The 27,976-nt window shown below is 38.7% G+C and overlaps 1 protein-coding gene across 2 annotated transcripts; it reads left to right on the forward strand.

The window, feature by feature from the left end:
- Nucleotides 1–27,664, forward strand: Slc25a14 (solute carrier family 25 member 14). 2 transcript variants are annotated; one of them, XM_090326841.1, is made up of 10 exons: nt 1–361; nt 6,474–6,567; nt 7,812–7,959; nt 10,366–10,460; nt 12,320–12,405; nt 18,057–18,152; nt 20,420–20,544; nt 21,465–21,600; nt 24,181–24,261; nt 27,205–27,664. In XM_090326841.1, the coding sequence occupies exons 1-10, from the start codon at nt 287–289 to the stop codon at nt 27,244–27,246; spliced, it is 978 nt and encodes a 325-aa protein (XP_090182967.1). In that variant the 5' UTR covers nt 1–286; the 3' UTR covers nt 27,247–27,664. The 2 variants fall into 2 exon arrangements, with proteins under 2 accessions (XP_090182967.1, XP_090182968.1); XM_090326842.1 differs by having other exon boundaries at nt 1–352.
- Nucleotides 27,665–27,976: the final 312 nt, after the last annotated feature.

The following is a 27,976-nucleotide window of genomic DNA, read 5'->3' on the forward strand; positions in this document are numbered from 1 at the left end:
GGACTTCCAGGCTGGGCAGCGGGGCTGGGCCGCGCCAGGCCGCGCAGGGCCGGGCTGGCCTGGTTCCCGGCCTGGGAGGGGCTTAACGGTCCTTTGATTTCTCTCTCCCTTCAGCGGAGTCCTTTCCCTGTCTTTCACTCTTCTGGCATCGGTGGTTTACCTTCTTCGATTGAGCCCTGCTTCCTCGACCCCCCTTGGAGGCCGCCTCCTTCAGGCGTCTCCCTTCTCTCCAGGAAATCGCTCTGACAGCCGAGGAACTGGCAAGATCCTGCTACCCACAGGGTGAATGGGTATCTTTCCCGGAATAATCCTAATTTTTCTAAGGGTGAAGTTTGCAACGGCGGCCGTGATTGTAAGCGGAGTAAGCAAACACCCCATTATATTAGTGTGAGAGATGCTGTTGAAAGATGCCCCCCCCCCCAGTTTCTACCCCTTCACTCCTCGGGTCAAGGCATTGAAGGCATCGATTAAAATGCAGTTCAGTTACTTGATTGAGATAGCAACTATTATTACCATGACTTACTTTCTCAGACAAGGTAGCTGGTGCGACTTTATTTTCTGTTAGTGGTTCCTCAGCCTTCCTAAGTTAGCCATGCTTAGTCTAGACCATATTTTCATTTCAGAAGCTACTCTCTAGTCTCACTGCCAACAGGCATCTTGTCCAAGTCTTTACACTGTCCTCAGCTGGTTTTCCTACTTATCCTCTTTGTGATCTGTTCTTGCTGCAGACCTAGTGAGGCTACCTAAAATTTGATAGATTTTTTTAAAATAGAGAAGGGACTTGAGGAAAAAAAAACAACAACACTACAAGTCCCTGGTTTTAAGCCTTTCACGATAATTCTGTTCCCTTTACTTGTTTCAGCGAACAAATGAATTGTTTATTCCAGTTCTGCCATTCATTTATTTCTCAGAACAAAATGTATTGATGCCTACCTCCACATGTTGTGTTTTTCTCACATTTGTGGGTATTCCTCTTGTCCCCTCCACCACTACTTTCCCTTACCTGTCTCTATGCAGATTCAACCTGCTTTCTGTCAAGACCCAGTTTTGAATCTCATGTTGATTGTCGTCTTCCTTTCCATGCTCTATTTGCTCTTACAGTCTGTACTACACAGTTTAGCACTTGATTTTTATCTCCTGAAGTATTATGATTAGATTTTATACAATTTGTTTTGTCTCTGCCCCATGTCCTTGAATATCTAGAAATATACGTTGAACAACAAGCACAGCCTTGGTGATAGAAGATATTTCTGTGATTTTTTTTCTAACATGACAATTATAGCACCTTGCAGGATTGAGCCTTGAGTGTGTCTTCAATAAATAACTGATAGCTTCCCATTGTTACCTTCTAAATCTGAGAATCTCTATTAAATACCGATTCTTTCTTAAAGGAAAAGAAAGAAAGGCAGCTAGAATCTCCTGCTACATTTTTTTTTGCAGCAGTATAGGGCTGTATAATTTGTATCCTAAGGCATGTTTTGTTTTGTTTTGTTTTTGCCAGTCCTGGGTTTGAGCTCAGGGCCTGAGCACTGTCCTTGGATTTTTCTCAAGGCTAGAGCTCTACCACTTGATCCTCAGCACTACTTCTGCCTTTTTCTAAGTATATGGTACCAAGGAATCGAACCCGGGTCTTCGTGCATGCTAGGCAAGCACTCTACCACTAGGCCAAACTCCCAGCCTCTAAGGCATTTTTATTTTTACTTATTTGCCTATCAAGATCATCAGTCACATTTTGAGACTATATGACTATGATTTGAATATAATTTTTTTTGCCAGTTCTGGGCTTGGACTCAGGGCATGAGCACTGCCCTTGGGTTTTCTCAAGGCTAAAGCTCTACCACTTGAGCCACTGCACCACTTCTGGCTTTTTTGTATGTATGTGGTACCAAGGAATTGAATCCAGGTCCTCGTGCAGGCTAGGCAGGGACTCTACCACTAAGCCAAACTCCTGGCCCTGAATACAATTTTCATTTGTATATAGTAAAATACTTAGGGTACTTTATTTCTATTTTAACTTCTGTAGATATGCCTTTTGTTCACATCTGGGATTAGCCCTCACAAAAATCAAAGTAATTTTAAGAAGAATTGAGGTATTTTACATAAGTACTTTTCTGCACTAAAGCCATATGTAGGCATAGAATATATAGGGATCACAAATGAGTTGTGTACAAAATATGTAGCATTGGCTGGGTCCAGCAAGGAATCTTTCTAAATTTTTCTGTAATCTTTTATATACAAGCCATATGCATAGATAAAAGATTTATCGTACTGGAAAACCCGCTATTTAAGTGATATATTCTCCATTCTGTTATTGGGTATATAAAAAGTATTGTGGGATATATTGTCTACTTCAGAGATCTTAACTTTTTTAAAAGAAGAAATAATATGAGACAATTATAAGATAAACCACATCTTTGTCATTTTTATGCCTGCATTTAAGATAAAGAAGAGGAAAAAGTAAAAAAAAAAACTATACAGCTTTATAATTTACATGTATACAGATTTATGTAAAGGACTCAGAGGTATCTACTGACAGCTTAGTGATTCAGTAGAGTGACATGGCTCTCTAAAAAGCAACTAGTTTTAACCTGTAGTAACTGAAGTAAAATATATAGGAAAAGAAACATATCAGGAATATTTAGCTTGATAAAGCTAAGATGTAAGGGAATATGGTACCTATTTTTACATATTCGAAGGACCCACCTAGGGAAAATACCTTTGAGTTCAATATTACCTTTGTTCACACTAGCCTAGAATGAGCAATGACTGTATAAAATCAAACTGAATCAAAGACAATATTTGATTTGTTCCAAAGATTCTTTTCTAAAAGTGTAGGAAAAAATATTTTAGTATCAGATATAGATGGAGACGTGGTGTAGGCATTAATCCTCAGGTTTGGATTTCATGAGCCGGGAGAATATAAATGAAAGCATGGTTAGGGGCCAAAAATGTAGGGTAGTCAAGCATACTTTATCAAGTAAAGGCATTAAACAAAACTGATTACTAACTACTGTTATCATTTCATACAAGAAAGCTGATTTTTTTAGTGTGTCAGGAGTAAGTAGAAATGTGATCTAATGGAAAATAGTCCTTTAAGTTAAATACAGTTAGCTGAAAAGGACTCCTAGATTTTTTTTTCATACATTCCAGAATTTTAAAAGCTTTACTAGGGAACTTGTAGGCTAACTGGCCTAAGATTGAGTTACTGATCATGACTGATATTTCTATTTATTACCATGGCTCTGTTCCTTTAGTTTTACTAATTAATTATTAACCTTGATCCCTGAGTATAACTACCTTATCTAAATGCCTGGTAACATGTACTAAAAGTTATCATACAGTCATTTTCTGTAATGAGAAGAGATGAAGGAAACAGTGAAGATAAAGTTTTAGAAAGAAGCACAGTGAAAAAAAGAAGAAGCACAGTGGCCATGAAAAACATTTAAGATTATTTGTGTGAATTTCTAAATTTGTTGGAGGATGAGTATTTTTTCCCATAAACTCAGGGAGTGAGTATGCTATGATCCTGCTTTTCCATCCTTACTTGCTAATCAGATATGTCATACTTTTTTTTCTCATCTTAAACATTTGGCATAGCCAAAATGTTGATAAAATTGTATTTTAATATTTAAATTTAGTTTGAGCTACAATTGATATTTGAACTATCCTTTCTTACTTTTCATTTTATAATTTTTTGTGCTAATTGTAGAGTATGAACTCAGGATCTCGACATTGTCCTTGACCTTTGACCTTTTTTTGCTCAAATCTAGCACTTTACCACTTGAGTCAAAGCTCCATTTCCAGGTTGTTTTTTTTTTTGGTGGGGGAGGGTTAATTGGAGATAAGATAGTCATGAATTTTTTTGCCTGGGCTGGGCTGGCTTTGAGCCACAATCCTTAGAGCTCACCTTCCTGAGTAGATAATATTATAGGCATGAATCACTACCACCCAGCCTGGAATTGTTTTCAACGTTTGTCTCCTAGAACTATGTTTTCTGCATTCTTAGGTACTGTATATGAAAGTAAGTTTCCATAATTATTTCCATGGCTTGTAACTGTATATGAAAGTAAGTTTCCATAATTATTTCTGTGGCTTATAACTAAAGCATTTATCTGAGGGATTACTAGGTTCTCAGGAGATTTGTTGATTGTTTGCTTACAGAGTTGTTTTTTTTTTTTTGGTCAATGGTGGGACTTGAACTCTGGGTCTGGGTGCTGTCCCTGAGCTCTTCAGCTGAAGGCCACCACCCTACCCCTTGAACCAGTGTGCCACTTCTGATTTTCTGGTGCTTAATTGGAGATTAATTGGAGTCTCACAGGCTTTCACGCTGGGGCTAGCTTTGAACAATGATTCTCAGATTTCTGCCTCCTGAGTGGCTATGATTACAAACAAAAGCCACTCGTGCCTGTTGCTTATGTAGAACCTTACTTTCCACTAAAAAGAGACTTTGATCCAAAGATTGTATAGTAACTCCAGATTGAAAATGAGGGAGATGAGCAGCAAGTACTATCTATTAAAGTGAAATTTTCACATAAATGAATTTAAAACTTCAAATTTTAGAAATAAATAATGATAACTAGATAGATATGTTTGAGTTATATGTCATTTGTTTAATTTTCACAACAAACTTATTTTATAGTTTTTATTATTTTCTTTTTTTATGTGCCAGTGCTGGGGTTTGAACTCAGGGATAGGGCACTGTCCCTTAGATTTTTCCACTCAAGGCCAGACTTTGATCTTTTGAACTATACTTCCATCTCTGGCATTTAGATGGAAATAAGAATCTCATGGATTTTCCTATCAGGACTGGCTTTGAACCACAATCCACAGATTTCAGCCTCCTGAGAAGTTAGGATTATACCACCAATGAGCCTGGCCATGTTATTCCCAGTTTATACTGCAGAAAACAGAGGCATAGAGGGGTTGGATAGCTCATTGAGGGTCACAAAACTAATAAGTGTTTTTTATTAGTAGTTAGGATTTGACTCGAGCTGGGGTTTTAATTTAGTAATCTGATTTGGAGTGTTTCTGCCTGCTCTAAATCACTTGAAGTAGCTTTGTAAAATTCAAAGGTATACATAGTGGAAAGCTCTGGAAATAAAAGGAAATCTGAGTGTATTCTAAGAAAAAACTGCTTGCAGATAGACCAGGATTTATCAGGTGATGCCTAGAGCAGTAATTCTCGAGGGTGAAGGCATCAGCATTCTTTGAAAGTTGCAAATTCTGAGGGCCAGATCACCAATAAGAAACTCTAGAGAAGCAGCCCAGCAGTCCATATTTTAATATTTCTTCTAGATGAATCTGCAGCATGCCAAAATTTGGGAAAAAAGGTCCCCAAACATTTTTGTAGAAACCAGTTCTAGAAAACCAAATGTGAGACAGGAGCTCAAAGTGGAAAGAAAAGAGAACAGTGGGAAAAGATTACAGATGATAGATTTAATGAGTGGTATGGAAAATGAGCTGGTAGCAGAATACATTATTAAGCAAATGGAGTATTAAAGAATATTGTTTGTATGTTTTAAAAGGCTAAGGGGGACAAAAAGATGTAATTTAAATGTGTTAAAGAAGGGGCCAGGAATTTGGCCTAGTGGTAGAGTACTTGCCCAGCATGCACAAAGGTCCGGGTTCGATTCATTGGTACCACATACATAGAAAAAAGCTGGAAGTGGTGCTGTGGCTCAAGTGGTAGAGCATTAGCCTTGAGAAAAGTCCAAGGACAAGGCCCAGGCCTTGACTTCAAACCCCAGGACTGGCAAAAAAAATGAGAGAAGATAGCTCTATCTATCTATCTACCTACCTACCTACCTACCTACCTACCTACCTACCCACCCACCTATCTACATACGTATATATCTACCTATCTCTATCTACATCCATATTTGTGTGATTCCTCTGGGGGCCAGAAGAACAACATGAAAGGTGCTTAATTTAGCTTGAAACTATTGGAACTAGTCTATCTAATTGTATATAACTAGACGTGGTTCCTAGAATTCAAGCCTTAAAGATTATCAGAGAAGAAAGGGCTAAGAACATTTCAAGATAGCAGTGTGAGCCTATGCTTTGTACCTGAATCAAGCTAACTGAATACCACAAACTGCATTTATGAGATGCCTCATCCTATATAACTTGAAAGCTAGGTTCCTTTATGTAATTGTTTAAGTTGGGTATATTAGATGTCTTTATTAGGGATGGGTGGGTGGAAGGGTATAATATAGAAACTAGAGAGAATGAAGAGTATGGGTTGTTCTTTGAGTAACTCAAACAGCTATCCTCCCTGGAGTTGATTTAAAGAACAAATTCATGGTTGTTTAGCACAGGATACCCCCATTTTGTGTCACTCTGTTTGGTAGGGGTTTATCCTCACATTTGTTTTATTTGCCATTTATATATATATATATATATAAATTATATGATCAAATGCTAACAAATGCTTTTCAATCTTGTTCCTTGTTCTAATTTGTCTTTATTTTTAGTATCAGAAAAGTTCTACTGTAAGCCATGAGATGTCTGGTCTGAATTGGAAACCCTTTGTATATGGCGGCCTTGCCTCTATTGTTGCTGAGTTTGGTAAGAATGTAAAAACAATAAAAAATCTGTTATAAATGGTGATATAGGTGATAATTTTGGTGAAAACTAAAGAGAAGTAGAATATCTCTCTGCTTTAAAAACTGATGTCTCAGGGCCGGGAGTTTGGCCTAGTGGTAGAGTGCTTGCCTAGCATGCACGAAGACCCGGGTTCAATTCCTCAGTACCACATACATAGAAAAAAGCCGGAAGTGGTGCTGAGGCTAAGGTGGTAGAGCTCTATCCTTGAGAAAGTCCAAAGACAGTGCTCAGGCCCTGAGCTCAAGCCCAGGACTGGCAAAAAAAAATCTGGTGTCTCAAAGTCATCAACTAACATTTCTGAAAAAGTACTATTAATAGTATAATACATAAAGTTAAGAAAAGTTAATCATTAGAAACTCTTGATAGTTTAGTTATTTGCTAGTATGGTAGGCTTAATACAAGAAAATGTAAGAATTATGCTGTCTTCTTATATTAATGGTCTTTTATGCTAAGTTATTTATAACTTTTAGTAAGTTTTGTTTTAAAACAGGCTTGTTTTCAAATTTCTGTCTTTAGAAGAAAACTATAAGAAGATTGAGCAAGATTGTTGTCTATATGATCCCAATTTTGATATATTTTTAGACTGTTTTTTTTTTGCATTTTTCCAGAAATTTTTATTTTCTCAACTATTCAGAAATGACTAAAATCTATCAATCTTTGTTGAGTTTCTTGGTATATATTCTGATTTTGTGTTATCCAGTTATTTACTCATCTTGTTTTTGATCTTGACACTTTCTGTGTCATAATTTTGGGTATATTGTACTGCCCAGTGCATTTATTTTACCACAGATATCTTGTCCTTGGACAGTGAGGTTCTAGGACAGGTCTTTTGTGTGTTATAGGATGTGCCAATGTGTGTGTGTGTGTGTGTATGTATGTGTATGTGTCCTGGGGCTTGATTGCAGGGTGTGAGAGCTGGCCCTGAGCATTTATGTTCAATGCTAGTATTCCATCACTTGAGTCACAGCTCCACTTTGGCTTTTTGGCAGTCTCATTGGAAATAGTTGTCTCATATACTTTCCTGCCTGGGCTGGCTTAAAACCTTGATCCTTAGATCTTAGCTCCTGAGTTGCTAGGATTACAGGCATGAGCCATTAATGCTTAACTTCAACTGTGTTTTCAGATACTAATTTTTGCCTTAAATTTAGCCAAGACCTACTCGTGACTCTTTGGAAATACTTATAAGTGAGTGTGTTCTTTTATAGGAACTTTTCCTGTGGACCTTACTAAAACACGGCTTCAAGTCCAAGGCCAAAGCATTGATGTCCGATTCAAAGAGATAAAATATAGAGGGATGTTTCATGCCCTATTTCGAATCTATAAGGAAGAAGGTATCTTGGCCCTGTATTCTGGGTAAGACTGGATTCTTTGCTCATATTGTGAACAGAAATGCATTTTAAAGAGGCCATATATTTCAACTATCTTATAGATTATGCTCGTTGTATTTACCATTTTAACTTGTAATTCCACATTGGTGGACCAGCCTTATTTCACCTGCCTAAGAGTTAAGGGGTAAATATTAAAATGGATATATCCTTATAGTACAGGCTTTCACCTGGTTTCTTGAAACTCATCAGTGATTATTGTTGACAGCAGCACCATTTATATTCTTGATACTTTTCCTGTTGACAAATACTGACTTCCTTTAAGAGAAGTATTCTATTTTTATCTTGAGGTGGGCCCTGGTACTCATGCCTGTAATCCTAGCTATTCAGGAGACTGAGATCTGAGGATCAGTTTGAAGCCAACCTGGGTAGGAAAGTCTATGAGACTCTTATTTCCATTTAACCACCGGGATACTGGAAGTGGCATTGTTGGTCAAGTGGTACAGTGCTACTCTTGAGTAAAATAGCTCAGGGAGCTCAGACAGAAAAATGGCATGTTTTTCCTTTCATGTGTGGAAACTAAATCTAAAACATATGAGCACATGATGAATTATACACGAGTCTAGGCATTCATAGTAAGACCAAAGGAGGGTACTTTTAGAGGAGGAGCACAAGGCCCAATGCCTATGTGCCCATGATCATAAATATTTATCCCAAACTCTAGGAAATAGAAGCAACAAGTCTTTTTTCTTTGTTGCTCTTTTCTTTTTTTGTCTTGTTTATTTGTCTTTTGGAGGATATGGCGGGGGGAACACACACAGAAATGGAGGGAGAAAGAATGAACAAATATAGTGTTACTCACTGGACACTATGTTGAAAATGAACTTTATAACTTGTAGGTGGGGATGGGAGAGAAAAACTGGGAGAGAGTGAAGGAAGGGGTGATGTCCAAAAAGAAATGCATTCTTGGGCAGGGAGCATGGTTTAGTGGTAGTGTGCTTACCTAGCATGCATGAAGCCCTGGGTTCCATACTCTGGAACCACATATGCAGAAAAAGAGGAAGTGGTGTTGTGGGTCAAGTGGTAGAGCACTAGCCTTGAGAAAGCTTAAGGACAGTGCGCAGGCCCTGAGTTCAAGCCCCAGGACTGGCAAAAAAAAAGAAATGCATTCTTGACTTACGTATTTGTAACCCCTCTCTACATCACCTTTATAATAACAGTAAAAAAAATTACACTTTCAGGGACAGCTCTTGAATCCCAGGATCAGCACATACACACAAAAACAAGTATTATTCTGGCAATGTAAACAGAAATGCAGAGTGACAGGGAGGAAGAGCCATCTTTTTTTGGTCAACTTTGGATTCACCATCAGTTTGTGATTTATTGTTCAGTTTGTAGTTTATCTACTGCCAATTTCCTTGGTCATCATGTTTTAGGTTACCAGTTTTGCTCACAAAATGGAAATCAATTCTATGAGTATTAAGCATAATTTTCTTAGAGGAAAAATAATCAACATCTTGTCATAGCTAATTGATGGATCTTGTGCCCTGGTTTTTATCAGAATGTATTTTTCCCTAATAGAAACCAATAAAATCAGAAACATGCATGGTCATGTATTTTTAATCCTTATCATTTGAACTGTTACTGAAATATAGAATCTCAAAGAATGTAAGAGAACATTTCCAGTATATGAGGTGAACTCAACTACATTGAAATCTTGGTTCCAATACCTCTTTATTGATAGGAATAATGATATATTTGCAACTGTTACTGATTTTTTCTAAATATGTGAGGTGGGAAATAGTGTATATATCTTTCTGTACATTGTTAGATTCAATTTGCTAATTTTTATTGTGCTGATACTGGGGCCTTAATAAATTTTAATTTTCAAGTCTATGCACTGAAAAAACCTTTTGAGATTTTCTCTGAGCAGTTCCCTTTGCTTCCGTCATAGCCATCAAGTACATGCTATGATTTCAGTTTTTTTAATGTGTTGAGTTTTATTTTTAACCCTAAATATGTGCTTCCTTGATCAGTGTTTCAAAAGTTCATGTTCTATTGTTACTGGATGGAATAAAATGAATAAAAGAAGCCAGGCACCATTGACTCATTCCTGTAATCCTAGCTACTTAGGAGGCTGAGATCTGAGGATCACGGTTCCAAACCAGCCTGGGCACAAAAGCCTGTGTGACTCTTACCTACAATTAACCACCAGAAAACTGGAAGTGAGGCTGTGGCTCAAATGGTACAGTGCTAGCTAGCGTTGAGCTGAACAGCTCAGGGACAGCATTCAGGACCAGTGGGGTTTCAAACCCCATGACTGACCAAAAAAATGGATAAAAGATATGTATAGATTATCTACATATGTATAATTGGCAGATACATGTCAAGCAAAGTTAACTTCTCTGTATTTCTCTTTTTTGGGGGGAGGCAGAATTGCTCCTGCTTTACTAAGACAGGCATCATATGGCACCATTAAAATTGGGATTTACCAAAGCTTGAAACGATTGTTTGTGGAACGTTTGGAAGGTAAGTATCTTCAGCTCAAAGGGATCATGCTTAATGTGAAGTGCTTATCCCAGGATGCCTGAGAGTGGAGGACAGTCACTATAAATATCATGTTTGCTTGTATTTGACTTGGGATAAATCTTTGCAGAGATGTTGTATTGGTTAGAGGGACCTTCTCAAATTTGTCTTTTCCCTCTCTATAAAAAAGGCTTCTAGTCATCCTTGAGGCATGGAACAATCCTGTCCAGGAAAATTAATGGTATCCTTATTACTAGAAGGACTTTCACCTATAAAGCATTTTCTGGTTGCCAATTTTGATAAACCTTTGTTAGGTCGATTACTTTCAGGATATCATGTTCTAGATCGCAATGTACTTATGGCCCTGATATACATGCAGCATTGTTATATATCTGTCCATTAGCTGCTGCAGCACTTTCAACCTGATACTTACTCAATGGTTGTTTTGCCATAGGCCTGGGACTGTTGGATGGTTGGGAACAGCTGGAGAGCCTTTCGGTTAGTAATGCCCTTTCAATCACTTTATTATCCTAAATAAGCTTTATCTAGAGCTTCTTCTTTGGGGATCCTGAAGGATTCTCTTCCACCTCTTTTTCAAATAATTTACTTTTATTAACTTTTTTCTTCGGTTTACTAAGTTTCTATATGTAGGCTCTTGATGGTGGGGTGGTAATGAAGATTCAATTTTCTTTGTAGAAAACTGTGCTCTGTGGTTTCTGTGCCTTTTTTTCCTAGCTGATGGGATTTAGTTCTAAATTATAGCTTCTTTTTGCTGAAGGTATTATCTTGGGGGTAGAATGCTTGCCTAGCATGTGTAACCTCCTGCTTTTGCTCCTGTGTTGCAAGTAGAAGGCCAGAGAAAGATGCCAAAAAGGGGGGCAGGCTTTCTACCAGGCTTTCTGCTGTATTCAATGAATCATCACTAGTAGTACCGATAGTGGTGGCCCATTGCATAATTATACACTCTTCATTGGCTCATCCCAGTATAGACTCACAGTCTGTGTCCAGCAGAACCAACTTCATTCTGTTTATAAGTTCACAGTCTGTCCCCCGGTGGCAGCACCCCTCATACTCTGTCCCCCAGTGGCAACACACTGTCCAACAGGGTTACCTATTTATACACTCTCTAGACAAAAGTAGCATTTGGCTAAGGATATTATATATACACATCCACTGTCAAGGTCACATTCAGAGTTACCTAAGGTAGCTCGTGCGTACATAGCTCACAATTATATCAATATGCTGAAACCATCTGAATCACAGTTTGGGGGATGTATAGGCCAGAAATTAGAGATAAGAAAGCCTGACTGACTTCACTTTCCCTGCAGCTTCCCAATTCTGCAAAAATACTGTTGTTTTTTTTTAACATTGACTACTAGAGCCTTCTGTAAATAAATAGAGGCTAATACATATCTAAGACCAGCCAAATTAATATTTACACAATTTTTCAGTTAGGCATAGATTTTGTGTTTATAGTATTTAGTTTTGGAGCCTTAATAGTTGGTGGGTTATATTCCCAAAAGCTCAAAAAAAAAAAAACCACAACAGATTTATCTGTTTGAAGTGGTTGAAGGGGAATTACCACATTTTGAATTCCTGCAGTGTACTGACAGTTAATGTAGAATAGGACATGTTCCATTGCCCTTTAGTAATAACATTCTTAGAAATTATTTACATTTCATAATATTTAGATGTTTTTGTACTGACATGGGATCTAGGCATACTGAAGTTTCTTTAGCTTTTTAGTTTATTTCTAAAGTCATCTTTCTCACCCTGTTTCCCTTTCTCTTATATCTCAGTTTTCTCCTTGCAGAAATTAGTGCCTAATAAAAGCAGATATTTTTAAAATCTTTTTTTTACAGATGAAACTCTTCTAATTAATATGATCTGTGGTGTAGTATCAGGAGTGATATCTTCCACTATAGCCAATCCCACTGATGTTCTAAAGGTAAGCAAGATGTATGTGTGCAGAATGATTTGGAGAGAGTACAAGCTTTAAGTAAAATTCCCACTCTGCATTGACAGCTGTTGAAAACCTTGGGTATAGCTGGGTTCTGGTGGCTCATGCCTATAATCATAGCTACTGAGAAGGCTGAGACCTGAGCAGTTCAAGCCAGCTGGGGCAGGAAAGTCGTGAGACTCTTACTTTCAATAAACTACTCAGAAAAAGCCAGAAGTGGTGCTCTGGCTCCAGTGGTAGAGTGCTAGCCTTGAGCTAAAGAAGCTTAGGGACAGTGCCTAGGCCCTGAGTTCCAGCCCCAAGGACTGGCAAAAAAATAGCTCCAAAACAAAAATCAAATAAAATCAACTTTTATATTATCTCATAAATGATAAATATTTCCTATTCAGTAACATTTAAATTTATGATTCAGAGCAATAAATATATGACTTAAGGATATGAGAGCATCTAAAAATTTTAAAAAATATTAGTATTATTTTTACAGTTACCCTTGGATCTTAACTTAGGCCCTGGGCACTGTCCCTGTGCTTTTTGCTCAAGCATAGTATTCTACCACTTAAGCCACAGCTGCACTTACAGCTTTTTGGGTGGTTAATTGGAAATAAGAATCTCACAGACTTTCCTGTCTGGGCAAATTTCAAACTATGATATTCATATCTCAGCCTCCTGAGTAGCTAGAATTACAAGCATAAGCCACCAGTACCGGACAGCATTTTTTTTTTCTTTTCTTGGTCATGGGGCTTGAACTCTGGGTCTGGGCGCTGTCACTGAGCTCTTCAGCTCAAGGGTAGAGCTCTACCATTTGAGTCATAGTGTCACTTCCTGTTTTCTTGTGTTAATTCCAGATAAGAGTCTCACAGACTTTTGTGAACTGTGATCCTCAGATCTCAGCCTTCTAAGTAGCTAGGATTACTGGCATGAGCCACTGGTGTCCCACTAGCAACTTCTATTTTTTTTATCAAAAATAAAATTAGGATAGCTGCCTGTGGCTCATCCTTATTGTCCCAGCTACTTTGGAGGTTGAGATTTGAGGATTGAAGTTCAAACCAAGACTGGTCAGACAATCACATGAAATTTGTCTCCACTTAACCAGCACAACCAGAAAGTAGAGATGTGGCTTAGGTCGTAGAGTACACCTCTGACTACTAAATCTAATTGTGACCTCAAGGTCCTGAATTCAAGCCCCAGAACCAGGACAAAAATAAATAAGTAAATATATACATGAATAGATAAATAAATAAAAGTATATTAGGAAAAAGTTTATTATAGAAAATATACATTATGATCCAGAAGACTTTAACCTAAGTGGTAAGTAGCTTACTATATGGCAGATACAACTGAGTTTATAGTAAGTAAAGAAGGAAGTAGAGATGTCCCTTAGAATCTCTAGGGTTATGGATTCTACGTTACCAAAATCTTTGGATGTTGAAGTCACTAAATAGAATAGCTTAGTATTAGCACATAATACATACACATCCTTCCATATTCTTTAAATCATGTATAGATTATGTCTAATTCTTAACATATCATGGCTTGTAAATGTATATTATTCCATATTATTCTAGTAATAATGACATGGAAGAAGTTTAAATATTTTTTTATCAGTAGTCAGTTGAATTCACAAACAGAACTGTAGATATGGAGGGCTGACTATAGTTTGATCTTTTTCATAAGTTGTTCTTCATGTTGGTGGTGATAGCGGTTGAACTCAGAATCTTGTGCCTTATAGGTAGGTGATATACTACTTGAGTCACACCTCCAGCCCTGTTTTTGCTAGTCCTGGGCTTGGGCCCACGGCCTGAGCACTATCCTTGGGTTTTCTCATGGCTAGAACTCTACCACTTGAGCCACAGCACCACTTCTGACTTTTTTCTATGTATGTGGTATCAAGGAATCAAACCCGAGTCTTCGTGCATGCTAGGCAAGCACTCTACCAGTAGGCCAAACTCCTGTCCCCTTCCAGCCCTTTTTGTTTTATTTTTCAAATAGGGTATTACAAATGTCTAGGCTGGCCAGGCACTGTGGAGGATCCTCATTCAAAGCCAGCCCAGGCACTAAAGTTTGTGAGACTCTTATCTCCAAGTAACCACCAGAAAACCAGAAGTGGCTCTGTGGCTCAAGGGGTAGGTGGTAGCCTTGAGCTGAAGAGCTCAGGGACAACGCCCAGTTCCACAACTGACAAAAAAAACGTATGGACTGTCTTGGACTGTAACTTTCCTTTTTATGTATTTTCTATATATCTGTGATAATAGATAGTTTACTGATCATAATGAATTAATTGGTTGAGATGGTGGTCTTATAAATATTTGGTCTGGGCTGTCTTTGAATTATAATCTTCCTAATATCCACCTGCCAAGTACTTATGATTGCAAGCATAAGCTTACCATGCCCTACCTCTTACATAATCCTTTTTTAAGACAAACAGATTTTAAGTTGATTTGTCTATAATTGATTAGTTTTATTTCCCTTAATCATGTTGACAAGGATGTTAATCTTATATTTTTTTTGGCAGTCCTGGGCTTAAACTCAGGGCCTGAGCACTGTCCTTGGATTTTTCTCAAGGCTAGAGCTCTACCACTTGAGCCTCAGCACCACTTCTGGCTTTTTCTTAGTATATGGTACCAAGGAATTGAACCCGGGTCTTCGTGCATGCTAGGCAAGCACTCTACCACTAGGCCAAACTCCCAGCCAATCTTATATTTTTTGTTCATGGTTAAATTTAATGTTTTGAGGAAATAAGGATAAATTAAATATTGGGGGCTGGTAGTTTGCCTAGTGGTAGAGTGCTTGCCTAGCATGAATGAAGCCCTTTATTCAATTCCTTGGTACCACATATATAGAAAAAGCCAGAAGTGCTACTGTGGCTCAAGTGGTAGAGCGCTAGCCTTGAGCTCAGAGACAGAACCCAGCCCCAGAGTTTAAGACTCACTACCAACAAAAATAAATAAATAAATAAATTAATTAATTAATTGATTGTTGGTGATAAGTGTTTTGTATTGGGGTATATCTCAACTGTGGCCTCCACTTTTTTCTTTGGCAGTTTAAGTTTTTGTGTAGTTTTTTTTTCCAATCCCATGGCTTGAGCTCAGGGCCTGAGCACTGTCCTTGGACTTTCTCAAGGCTAGAGCTCTACCACTTGAGCCGCAGCACCATTTGCAGCTTTTTCTATGTACGTGATACTGAGGAATCAAAACTTGGTCTTCATGCATGCTAGGAAAACACTCTACCACTAGGCCAAACTCCCTGCCCTTGTGTAGTTTTTTTTTTAACATTTTTGTCAGTCATGGGGCTTGAATTCTGGACCTGGGTGCTGACCCTGAGCCCTTCAGTTCAAGGCTACCACCCTACCCCTTGAGCCACAGCACCACTTCTGCTTTTCTAGTGGTTAATTGGTGATAGAGTCTCAAGGTCTTCAGTGCCCGGGCTGGCTTGAAACTTGATCATCAGATCTCAGCTTCCTGAGTAGCTAGGATTACAGGCATGAGCCGCATCCCCAGCTCCATGTATAGGTTTTTTGATAAGCAATTTTAAATGTACAAAAAACAGTGAAAAGCCTAGTACAGTGAACATTTTTACATCACCTAGATTCTCGTGCCTCACTTTAGCTCTATTCCTATTCAAGAATCACCCCCTTGAAGATCTCTACTTTTTGTAGGATTGTTTTAATTTATCCTTGATATAATTTACATCCTGATGTAATTGAATTAAGGATTTTTTGTGCTAGTCCTGGGATTGGCACAAACTCAAGGCCTGGGTGCTGTCCCTAAACTTAGGACCTCTGGGCACTATCCCCGAGCTTTTTTTTTTTTTTTGTACTACCACTTGAGCCACCCGTATACTTCCATCTTTTTCATGGTTAATTGGAGATGAATGTCTCACAGACTTTCATGCTTAGTCTTGCTTTGAACTGTGATACTCAGAGTTGAATTATGAGTTGCTAGGATTATAGGTGGGAGCCACTGTTTCCTGGCTTACTTTATTTCAAAAGTACTACTAGTAGTAGCAGTTGACTTTCTGTATAAAAGCATGCAGCTGTTAAAAGGTTTAGCATAGTCATTTATTCAAATCTAAAATAGTCTACGTCAGTTCCAGGAGTGTGGCCTAGTGGTAGAGAGCTTGCCTAGCATGCAGGAAGCCTTGGATTCCATTCCTTGGTACCACATACACAGAAAAAGCCAGAAGTGGTGCCATGGCACAAGTGGCAAAACAGCCTTGAGGAAAAAGTATCCAAGGACAGTGCATAAGCCCTGAGTTCAAGCCCCAGGACTGGCCAAAAAATTCTCTACACCAGACCTATATTTGGACTACTGGTATTTAGTGCCTGGACTACTGTGCTTCTGTGCGTGTGGTGTCTGTGGGAAATTGTATCCAATCTTTTGCATGGCTATTTAATGCTGTATATCCTTTCTTGAAGCTCCCAAACTTTTAAGAAATAGAACTCAGTGTAAAGTCTTCTAAACATAAATATTTTCACACACACACACACACACACACACACACACACACACACACACACACACACACACACACACACACACACTTGCTATTCCGGGGGTTGAACTCAGGACCTGGGTGCTATTTCTGAGCTTCATTGGCTCAATGCCTGAGCCCACAGCCCACTTCTAGCTTTATCTGAGTAGTTTGTTGGAGATAAGAGTGTCATGGAGTTTCTTGCCCAGGCTGGCTTTGAACCACACTCCTCAGATTTCAGCCTACTGAGATTACAGTTGTGAGTCACCAGCACCTGGTTTATTTTTGCTTTTTATTAATTGTATATGCAATAAGTTTTCAATGTAGAAAAAATGAAAGGCAGGAAAAAATACAAAAGACAAAAATGCCGAATTGTTTCATCATCACTTAGACATAAACCACTGGTAATATTTCGGTATATATGCTTATCTAGTCTCTTTGCTGTATTTATAGGTATTTTAACAATATGTTTCATAATAATTATGTATAAATATTCCTTTGTAACTTTCTCTAGTTAATTTTCTAATGTCAACAAATATTCTGTTGGAAATTTTTATTACTTTGTAAGCATTCAATCATAAATATTATTATTTAACCAATTTGTTTTTAGTCCTTTTGGATATTTAGGTTGTTTTTAATTATCTACTTGTTCTTTCCCTCCAAATTTTCTTCTGAGTCTAGTAGTGATGGACTTAATATAAGGAATGTAAGACTAATTGAAATCATCTCTCTTTTGTGCTGGTCCTGGGACTTGAACTTGGGGCCCAGGTGCTTTCCCTTAGCCTTTTCACTCAAGGCAAGCACTCTACCACTTGAGCCACAGCTCCATTTCTAGCTAGTTTTTGGTCGATAATTGGACATAAGAGTCTCACAGACTTTCCTGCTTAGGCTGGTTTTGAACTGTTATCCTTAGATTTCAGCCTCCTAAGTAACTAGGATCATAGATGTGAGCCACTGGCCCGCCAGCTTAATAACAGTAATCTGTAAAATATTCTTTGATAGAAATTACATTATTATGTATAAAATGTATGTCAATTTAACTCACTAATTTTGTCATAAAAGCAGATTTTTTTTTAGATCTCCTAAATACTTTTGCTACATTTTAAATGCGGAACATCTCATTTTGGTTATGTCTGTGAAACTAAAGTGTTCTCTTTTTGCATGTTTAGATTCGAATGCAGGCACAAGGCAACCTGTTCCAAGGAAGCATGATTGGCAGCTTTATTGATATATACCAGCAAGAAGGCACCAGGGGTCTGTGGAGAGTGAGTATTCTTTTCCTGGTATGGTTCTATAATCTCAAAGATCTTGAAGAATATTTTTATATAAAGGCAAATACTGGTGACATATAACACCCCATAAAAGGCAAGAAACTCCTTATCACTGACAAAAGGACCAAATTTTAAAGTTGGTCTTTGCTCCTGCTATAATGTCTCAAGATTATATATTTGTAAAAATTGATAACATTGAAACTGCTCTTTTGATTTGTTCAAATTTATAGCAGATTTATTCGTCAGTATAGTTTTCGCCAGTTGTGTTCTAAATAAAGCATTTTTGTCTGTTTGATAACTCATTGTAGTGCTTATGTTCAAAGTTAATCTATTTACTTGTTTTTGGTGGTTCTGAGAACCATTCAGGGCCTTACACTGTTACACTTGCTAGGCCTGTGGTTTACCACTTGAGCTATGACCATAGCCCTATAAAGTTGTTATCTAAACCCATGTTTTTCACGGTTTAAAAAGCAAATGATGCTAGGCACTGGTAGCATCATGCTAGTAATCCTAACTCCTCACAAGGCTGAGATCTGAGAATCATGACAGAAAAAATCTATGAGATTCTTATGTCATATTATCAGCAAAAAGCCAGAAGTGGACATGTGGTTCAAGTGATAGAGAAGCAGCTGTATGTGAAAAAATAAGGCAAGAGCATAAGTCCCAAGTTCAATCCCTGCAATCAGTATATACAAAAAAGTAAAAGATAATATTGTAAATACACAAAAGTAGAAAGGAAAGTTCTAGTGATCCTATTACCTAGAGATAATCACTGTATGTATGTATGTATATTTTTGCCTGTCCTAGGGCTTGAACTCAGGGTCTGAGGACTGTCCTTGGGCTTTCTCAAGGCTAGAGCTCTATCACTTGAGCCACAGCACCACTTCCTGCTTTTTTTCCTTTTTTTAAAATTGTATTTTCTTGTCGGGATAATGTATAGAGGGTTACAGTGACATTCATAGGTATTGGGCACATTACTTCTCAAAAATTGATACCCCTTCTCATGATTTTGTCCCCTTTCCCTCCCCCACCCCCTCCTAATCATCCCATGCATACACATAGACACACACACACACACACACACACACACACATACACACACACACACATACACACACACACACGTATACAAGGTAACAAAGTCAGATATGAGTTACTTCTGACTTTTTCTATATATGTGGTACCAAGGAATCGAACCTGGACCTTCATGCATTCTAAGCAAGCACTCTAACCTCTAGGCCAAACTCCTGGTACTCACTATTAGTTGTTTTTTTTTTTTTGCCAGTCCTGGGCTTGAGCTCAAAGACAACACTCAGGCACAGAGTTTAAGCCCCATGTCTGGCAAAAAAAATAGACTAGCTCTATCCCTTGAGTCACAGCTCCACTTCTCCACTTTTCTGAGTAGTTTATTGGAAATAAGTGTCTCATGGACTTTCCTGCCTAGGCTGACTTTGAACCATGAGCCTCAGAACTCAGCCTCCTGAGATAGCTAAGACGGCAAGCATGAGACACCACAGCCCAGTTTTTCTCCCTTAATATTTAATGTGCATTTTAGATTGTTTTGTTCATTTTTGCTCATAACAGTTGCTATGGTGACAATGTTACTCTGGCAGCAGCAGCATCATGATGGTTGCTATGGCATCGATGTTATGCCTAATGCTGCTGTGAACATCTGTGTATATATTACATGAAGATGTTACCACTTTTCTTGTATATATACCTAAGTATTGCTAGGTCATCTTGTAATTTTATGTAAACTTTTTTAAAATTTTATTTTGTTGTCAGAATAATGTATAGAGGGTTTACAGTTACATTCGTCAGGTGCATTAATTCTCCAATATTGATACCCCTTCTTGTTTTTGTCCCACTTTCCCTCCATCTATCCCCTCCCAATCATCTTGTTTTTCCCCTCCCTTCCCTATTTCAAATAAACATATATACAGTATGCCAGGGAACAAAGTCAGATACAGTAACCACATGAGATTAACCATAAGGGGGAAAAGAAAGAAAAAAGAAATAACTTCACATACTACATTAAGAACAATCACAAAGATAAACCTCTTGTTTCTATATCCTAGAGTTCATTTTGTTTAGTCTTATCCTATATGACCATATGTGCATAGCTTTTGAGCTATTGTGATCCTCTGCTAGGAGAATACTAGTATGCTAACTTTTTGATAAAATGCTAAATGCTTTCCATAGTTGGTGCCCTATTTTATATTTGTACCTTCAGAAAGGACTTTAACACTTGTGTTTTGTAGGGTGTGGTCCCAACTGCTCAGCGTGCTGCTATTGTTGTGGGAGTAGAACTGCCAGTCTACGATATTACCAAAAAGCATCTGATACTGTCAGGAATGATGGGAGACACCATTTTAACTCACTTTGTGTAAGTAGGATTGGTTCTGCTCGCACTTTATTTCCAGAAATTTGAGTACCAAAAGCCTTTTTCATTTATATCCTCAAATAGAGTAAAACTGGTACAAAATGGCCTTAATACTCTCATCTCTCCTATTTCTTGCCTTTTAAACCTTCTGATCATTTTATACTTTTCTTATTTTAGTATAAATTGATTATACAAAGCAATAGGCTTTATTATGACATTTTCACACACACACACACACATATGGTAGTTTGATTGTATTTACTCTCCCTCCCATTACACATGCTATCCCTTCTTCCTCTCTTACAGAGCATTTTCTACTTTACATGGCTGGTTCCACGTCCTCTGGGCCCTTAGCTACTTGGGAATACTGTGTACTGTAGTAGCCTAATGGAAGTCTATGGAATTTGTATGTATTCATACACAGCCTGTACATCTAAAAAACACATCTATACATTTTTGGTTACCTTTTTTAATCACAAAGCAAACTCTTAGTGGGAATTAGAAAAAGGGGAGATTTTTGTAGACTTTCTGAAACAAAAGCAGTTTTTGGCTCAAGGTGGTTGATGCTCTTATCTTCCATTTTTCTTTTCTTGCAGGCTTTGTGACATTTTGCTACTCAAGTGCATTTGGCATATGATGAGGTGGTTGGAAAAATTTATGTAACTAATAGATGATGTATGGCACTTCCAGCTTAGTGATCTTGTTAGCCTTATGTACTTTCTTGAGTAGGAGGCTGAGTTTCAGACTGAAAAATGGAATGAAATATCTCGGTAGGAAAGGTTTCCTTTCTCTTTAGCTTGTGATGAAAGTGTGGTTTTTATCTGCAGGCTCTGAGTTTTTGTACTTGTGTGATTGGTATCACATCTGTTTAGGTGGGCAGTAGGTGGAAGTATGCACAATCTATTTAAAGTTTTCATCTTTAGTTCCAGCTTTACATGTGGCTTGGCTGGGGCTCTGGCATCCAATCCAGTTGATGTGGTACGAACTCGAATGATGAATCAGAGGGCAATTGTGGGACATGTTGACCTCTACAAGGGCACTTTGGATGGCATTTTAAAGGTATGCACACTGTGGGTTTGGTTTACATATTTCATTTTCTTTAATGTTTCAGGCCATTTTTGTCCCTATTCTTAATTGCTACATATCTTTCCCCAAATGAAAGAAGCATTATGTATGTTTTTAGTACTCTCTCAAGAGTTCTTTCCAGGTGGATGTTCTGTCTCCTTGGCAATCTGCTGATACATAGTGGTCCTTGTAATTATTATTCTAATTCAAATTAGAATATGCAGGATATTTTTATTAATAGCATCATGTAGAATTACTGATAGAAAGTTCTAATATATCCCCCAGTTGCCCATTCCAGATAGGAGACCCTATAATCGCAAATTATATGCTTAAGAAAAACAAAAACATGCCAGTGCTGGTAGCTTAGACTTGTAATCCTAGCTACTCAGGAGGCTGAAATGTAGAGGATCAAGGTCCAAGTCCACCCTGGGCCAAAAAGACCATGAAATGCTATCTCCAGTTAGCTGGCAAGAAGCAAGGTTGTAAGTATAACTCACGTGGTAGAGCTCCAGCCAAGCAAGAAAAGCAAGCAAGAGTTGTGAGGCCCTGAGTCCAGGCCCTAGTACCAGCAAAATACCAGTACCACTTCAACAACAAAACCAGGTACTTGATTTAAATTCAGTTGCTCTGCTGTTCACATTTTACATTGACTACTTCTACTGTATTTGATGGTGACATTACTGTTATGAAAACAAATTTTTGGCTAAAATATGATGGTGTCATATAGTTCTGCTGTTATCAGTTCTATGGAAAAATACTTACTGTATATTAATCAGGTACCATTTTTGTAGTTACAGAGAAATTATAGCTATTACAAGATACTGTTGATATACACACAGATAATCAACCTCATAAGTGATAAATTCAATAATTCTATTGAAGAAAATTATATCCTGTTTGGAAAGTTGGAAATTAGTTCCCTATTGATAGTAGTAAATTGAATAATAATACCTCACTCAATCTGGTGATGGCTTTCTTTTTTTTTTGCCAGTTTTGGGTATTGAACTCAGCACCTTGGCACTGTCATTGAGCTTTCTCGGGCTAGTGCTCTACCACTTGAGCCACAGCACCACTTTTGGCTTTTGTGTGTATGTGGTGCCAAAGAATCGAACCCATGTTTGCATGCCAGGCAAACATTCTACCACTAGGCCACACTCCGAGCCTTGGTGAATGCTTTCTTGTGTGTCAGGAACTGTCTAATGAGATTTACATGTATTTAGTTATTGAATTCTTAACTTTACCCCACTGAAGCACTGAGGGATTAAGTGACCTCCTGGGTTTCACAGCCAATCAGTGTGACTGCTGTGATAAACACAAACCACTGGCGTCAGCCAGCATTTTATACTGTGGTTCTCATATTGGTGGCTAAGGCTTGTTAGATTTTAAAGGATAGGAAATATATTGAGATGCTTGGACTTATCTATTTTGGGGGTAACATTTGAAAGGTTTTTATTTGTTTGTTGGTTGTGGGACTTATCTTTTTGGGGCAGAAGATATGAAAGTATTTTTTTGTTTGTTGGTTGGTTTGTTGGTTGTGGGACTTGAGTTCTGGGTCTGGGCATTGTACCTGAGCTCTTCAGCTCAAGGCTCCCAACTCTACTCCTTGAGCCACAACTTCCACTTCTGGTTTTCTGGTGATTAATGGAGATAAAGAGTCTCACGGACTTCAGTGCCTGGGTTGGCTTAGAACTGTTTTCCTCAGATCTCAGCCTCCTGAGTAGCTAGGATTACAGGTGTAAGCCACCATACCCAGCTTTAAAAGTTTTAATCAGATCAGATTTGCATTGTAAATATGTCACACTGGCTGGACACTGGTGGTTCATGCCTGTAATCCTAGTTACTAAGTAAGTTGAGATTTGAGAATCACAGGCAGAAAAGTTTGTGACACCCCATCTCCAATTAACTAGTACAAAGCCAGACTGGAGGTGTGAAGTGTGACTCATGGCACCAATCATGATTAAGAAAGTTGAATGAGCATGAGGCCCCTGAGTTCAAACACCAGTGCTGGCAAAAAAACAGAACATTCCTGTGGCTATTGTCTTAGGCCATAATTACTGAACAGGTAAGCCTCTCTTTATGAGATGTCATCTGATTTTCTACAGTGTGAATAATCCAAGGGAAATGAGATAAATACCTTATTACACAATATGTATGGTGGCATAAGCCACCAGCACCTGTCCATATATATATATATATATATATATTTAAAAAACAGTAATCAAAGTAATATATGTGTGCTAATATTATATTCTGTTGACGAAAAAAGCAATCCTGATATATTGTGAAGATGAGGGCCACAAATAACTGAGGTAGGCTTCATTATGAGCCATCCTGAAGGCTGGCTATTACAGATATTCAAATGTGTTTTCAATTGTGTGCAGCCTTTAGAATTGTACATTCCTCAGTAAATATTTGTTGATTAAGTTTTATAGGGGTGAATATGAACTCAAGGTGTATCCTTAGAAAAAAAGATCATCCATAGAGGTATATTTTCTGGGGTACATATGGAAGATGGTTGTCATATAAAGAGAAAAGGGAAGTCACTCTGATTTTGATCATGTCTTTTTCCCTCAGATGTGGAAACATGAGGGCTTTTTTGCACTCTATAAAGGATTTTGGCCAAACTGGCTTCGACTTGGCCCCTGGAACATCATTGTATCCTTTTAGAAGCAATTGCTTCAAGATACCAGGCTGTGAGAAAGCAAATTTGATTACTAAATCAAGGGAGAAACTAAAGCATTCCACTGGTTGACCACTCAGGATGGAAATTTTCACTTGGAGGCTAATACAAACTTAACAAGGTAGTAAAGAATGGTCAAATTTTCTTCTCTCCTTTTTTTTTTGGTCAGGCATGGGACTTGAACTCTGGACCTGGTGCCCTTCAGCTCAGGGCTACCACCCTACCCTTTCAGCCATTTCTGGTTTTCTGATGATTAATTGGAAATAAGTTTCATGGACTTTTTAGTGCCCTGGCTGGCTTTGAACCATGATCCTCAGATCTCAGCCTTCTCAGTAGCTAGGATTACAGACGTGAGCCGCCATGCCCAGCCCCGCCCCTCCCCCTCTCTCTTTTGGTGATAATCCTGGGGCAAGAACTCATGGCTTGGGCTCAGTTTTCTTTTCTTTTTTTTCCCCGCCAGTCCTGGGCTTGAGCTCAGGGCCTGAGCACTGTCCTTGGACTTTCTCAAGGTTAGAGCTCTACCACTTGGGCCTCAGCACCACTTCCGGCTTTTTTCCTATGTATGTGGTACCAAGGAATCGAACCCGGGCCTTCATGCATGCTAGGCAATCACTTTAACCACTAGGCCAAACTCCCGGCCCCTCAGTTTTCTTTTCTAAACAGAATGTTAAGTGCTCATGCCTATAATCCTAGCTACACAGGAAGCTGAGATCTGAGGATCACCATTCAAAGCCAGCCTAAGCAGAAGATTCTATGAGATTTTTTTTTTTGCCAGTCCTAGGCTGGAGCTCAGGGCCTGAGCACTATCCTTGGACTTTCTCAAGGCTAGAGCTCTACCACTTGAGCCTCAGCCCCCCTTCTGGCTTTTTTTCTATGTATGTGGGACCGAGGAATTGAACCTGGGTCTTCAAGCATGCTAGGCAAGCACTCTACCACTAGGCCAAACTCCCAGCCTCTCTATGAGATTTCTATCTCCAACTAACCACCAAACACCAAAAACACAGAAATGTTGCTTTGGCACAAGTGATAGAGCACTAGCCTTGAGCACAAAAGCTCTGGGACAGTGCTCAGGCCTAGAATTCAAGCCCAAGGACCAACATAAAAAGAAGCCAGAGTGGTGGCTCACGCCTGTAATCCTAGCTACTCAGGTGGCTGAGATGTGAGGATTGTGGTTCAAAGCTCGCCTGGGCACTAAAGGCCATGGAACTCTTGTCTCCAATTAACCACTAGAAAACCAGAAGTGGTGCTGTGGCTCAAGGGGTAAGCCCAGAGTTCAACCCCATGACCGACAAAACAAACAAACAAAAACCTAGAGTGACAGTACAACCAGTATACCAATATGAAACATGCTATGGAGGTTTCAGAAACTCTCATGGTAGATGCCCATGGGAAAGTTCATGCTGAGATGATAGAGTTTTCTTTTAGCCCTAATGAAAGGACCTGATATCTAGGGAATACTAACAAGGGAGAAAACATTTATAGAAGGAAAGAATCCACAGTTATCTAAGATTCTTTCCTCATGGGTGAATCTCCCTCAGCTGTGTGGAAGCACTGGCTATGCACAGAGCTATGTTCTAAACATTGCATGATGCTATGTTTAGTGGTGAATTTCCCTGTCCTGTCCTTATGGAGTCTGTAGACTTATATACTATTTTCCCTCCTTGAAATTCAGTATATATAGCAACTTTTCTAGCATTGAGTTATATGTTATCATGGATGTTCTTGGTGTATATGTATATTGTGTGTGTGTGCTTGCATGTGGGCATGTGCCTATGTGTGTTCTCTTCTGTTTGCTCTTTTTTTTGCCAGTCCTGGGCTTCAGCTCAGGGCCTGAGCACTGTCCTTGGACTTTCTCAAGGCTAGAGCTCTACCACCTTAGCCTCAGCACCACTTCCGGCTTTTTTTTCTATGTATGTGGTACCGAGGAATTGAACCCGGGTCTTCGTGCATGCAAGGCAAGCACTCTACCATTAGACCAAATTCCCGGCGCCTCTTCTGTTTGCTCTTAATGACTATAATTATATTATCTTTTTCTTGTCTTGTTTTGTCTAAGAAAGGAACTTGAACATGATACCTGACACTTTGACTCATTGGCTATAGTGTTCTACCAACTGAGCCAGGCCTCTAACCCTAAAATTTTATGTTTATGGGCCTTGAACTCAGGGCCTACGTGCTGTTACTGAGCCTCTTTGTGGTCAAAGCTAGTGTTCTACCACTTGAACCACAGCACCACTTTCAGGTTTTTTTGTTTTTTTTTGCCAGTCCTGGGGCTTGAACTCAGGACCTGGGCACATTGGGCCAGGGACACTTTTTGCTCAAGGCTAGCACTCTGCCATTTGAATGACAACACCACTTCCAGCTTTTTCTGAGTATATGTTACTGAGAAATTGAACCCAGGGTTTCGTGCATGCTAGATGAGCACTCTGCCACTCAGCAATGCTTCTGGCCCTAAAATTATATTTTTAATCTATTTCTGTTGCTCTGCCAGAGGTTGTAATGGGCACATGGACTGTACTCAGCGCAAAAACAATCTGGTAAGTTATTTGAATAAAAAGATATTTAAGTCAATGCACCTTAGAATAGCACAAACTAATAGCCTTAATTTTTTTGTGGGGGTAGTCAGTTATGGGGCTTGAACTCTGGGCCTGGGCACTGTCCCTGAGCTGTTCAGCTCAAGGCTAGTGCTTTACCATGTTGAGTCACAGTTCTACTTCCGGTTTTCCGATGGTTAATTGGAGATAAGAGTCTCATGGACTTTCATGTGCAGGCTGGCTTTGGACCACTCAAACCCCTGAGTAGCTAGGATCACAGGCATGAGCCACCAGTGCCTGGCTAAGAACTTTAAGAGAAAGCATAATTTTAGAACAAAGTTTAATTTTCATTATGAACTGGAATATTTTCCATGACTTTCTCCTCAGTTTTTTATTACATATGAGCAGCTCAAGAGGCTTCAAATCTAAGATATCTGTGAGCCCAGCCTTTCTACTGTTTTTCCTGTTCCCAATCTTCGTGTTCTAATGTATTTTGACAAAGTTATAAGTGTTTACTGAACCAGTCGTCCTATGAAGGCATCCTGATGGAAGAACAATAGATGGTTCGAAGTCATTTATGTATTTGTGGTACCATGTTAACTTTTCCCTGAGAGAAACTGTTAACATTGAGAGTCTGGCCTCAGATTGGTATCTTCTATGAAGATGGATACTGATGGGTAACATTCAAAATGGCCTTCTTTTCAAATGTGGGTTAATTGTAATTGGTTAGAACCAAACTTGGGCTAGACCAGAATGTATAGGCCAGGACAGTTACTGCTGTGTATGTTATATAGACCTCGGTTCTCATTAAAGTATTTATTGGCAGAATAACTTTGACTTTGTCTTCATTTAATGTTTTGTTCTTTGTCTACTCCAAGTTATAATCTCCAGAATGTAATAAAATGAATCTGACTATGGCATGATGGAGACTGGATTCTTAAAGGCCATATTTATGAAAATAGAATATGTCTGTTGTGCTTTTACACTGCCATTTATTGTTTAGTGCCACTCAAGCATGTGGCTTTTCTTAAAGCTTGAATAAACAAGTGGCTCATTTGGAAGATTCTATAGATAAAAAGCTAAATGAAGCATAAGACAGAAAACAGAGTTCTGCTTGTCTTACAAGTAGAAGTTCTTCCTGCTTTCTTGTACTGGAACA

This window comes from Megascapheus bottae, chromosome X (genome assembly GCF_031878675.1).
Source record: "Megascapheus bottae isolate mThoBot1 chromosome X, mThoBot2.hap1, whole genome shotgun sequence".
NCBI lineage: Eukaryota > Metazoa > Chordata > Mammalia > Rodentia > Geomyidae > Megascapheus > Megascapheus bottae.

Coding starts and splice junctions, on each gene's coding strand:
- Slc25a14 (XM_090326841.1), top strand. CDS start 287: ATGGGTATCTTTCCCGGAATAATCCTAATTTTTCTAAGGGTGAAGTTT. Junction 6,568..7,811: donor CTCTATTGTTGCTGAGTTTG/GTAAGAATGTAA, acceptor GTTCTTTTATAG/GAACTTTTCCTGTGGACCTT. Junction 21,601..24,180: donor CTTTGGATGGCATTTTAAAG/GTATGCACACTG, acceptor TTTTTCCCTCAG/ATGTGGAAACATGAGGGCTT.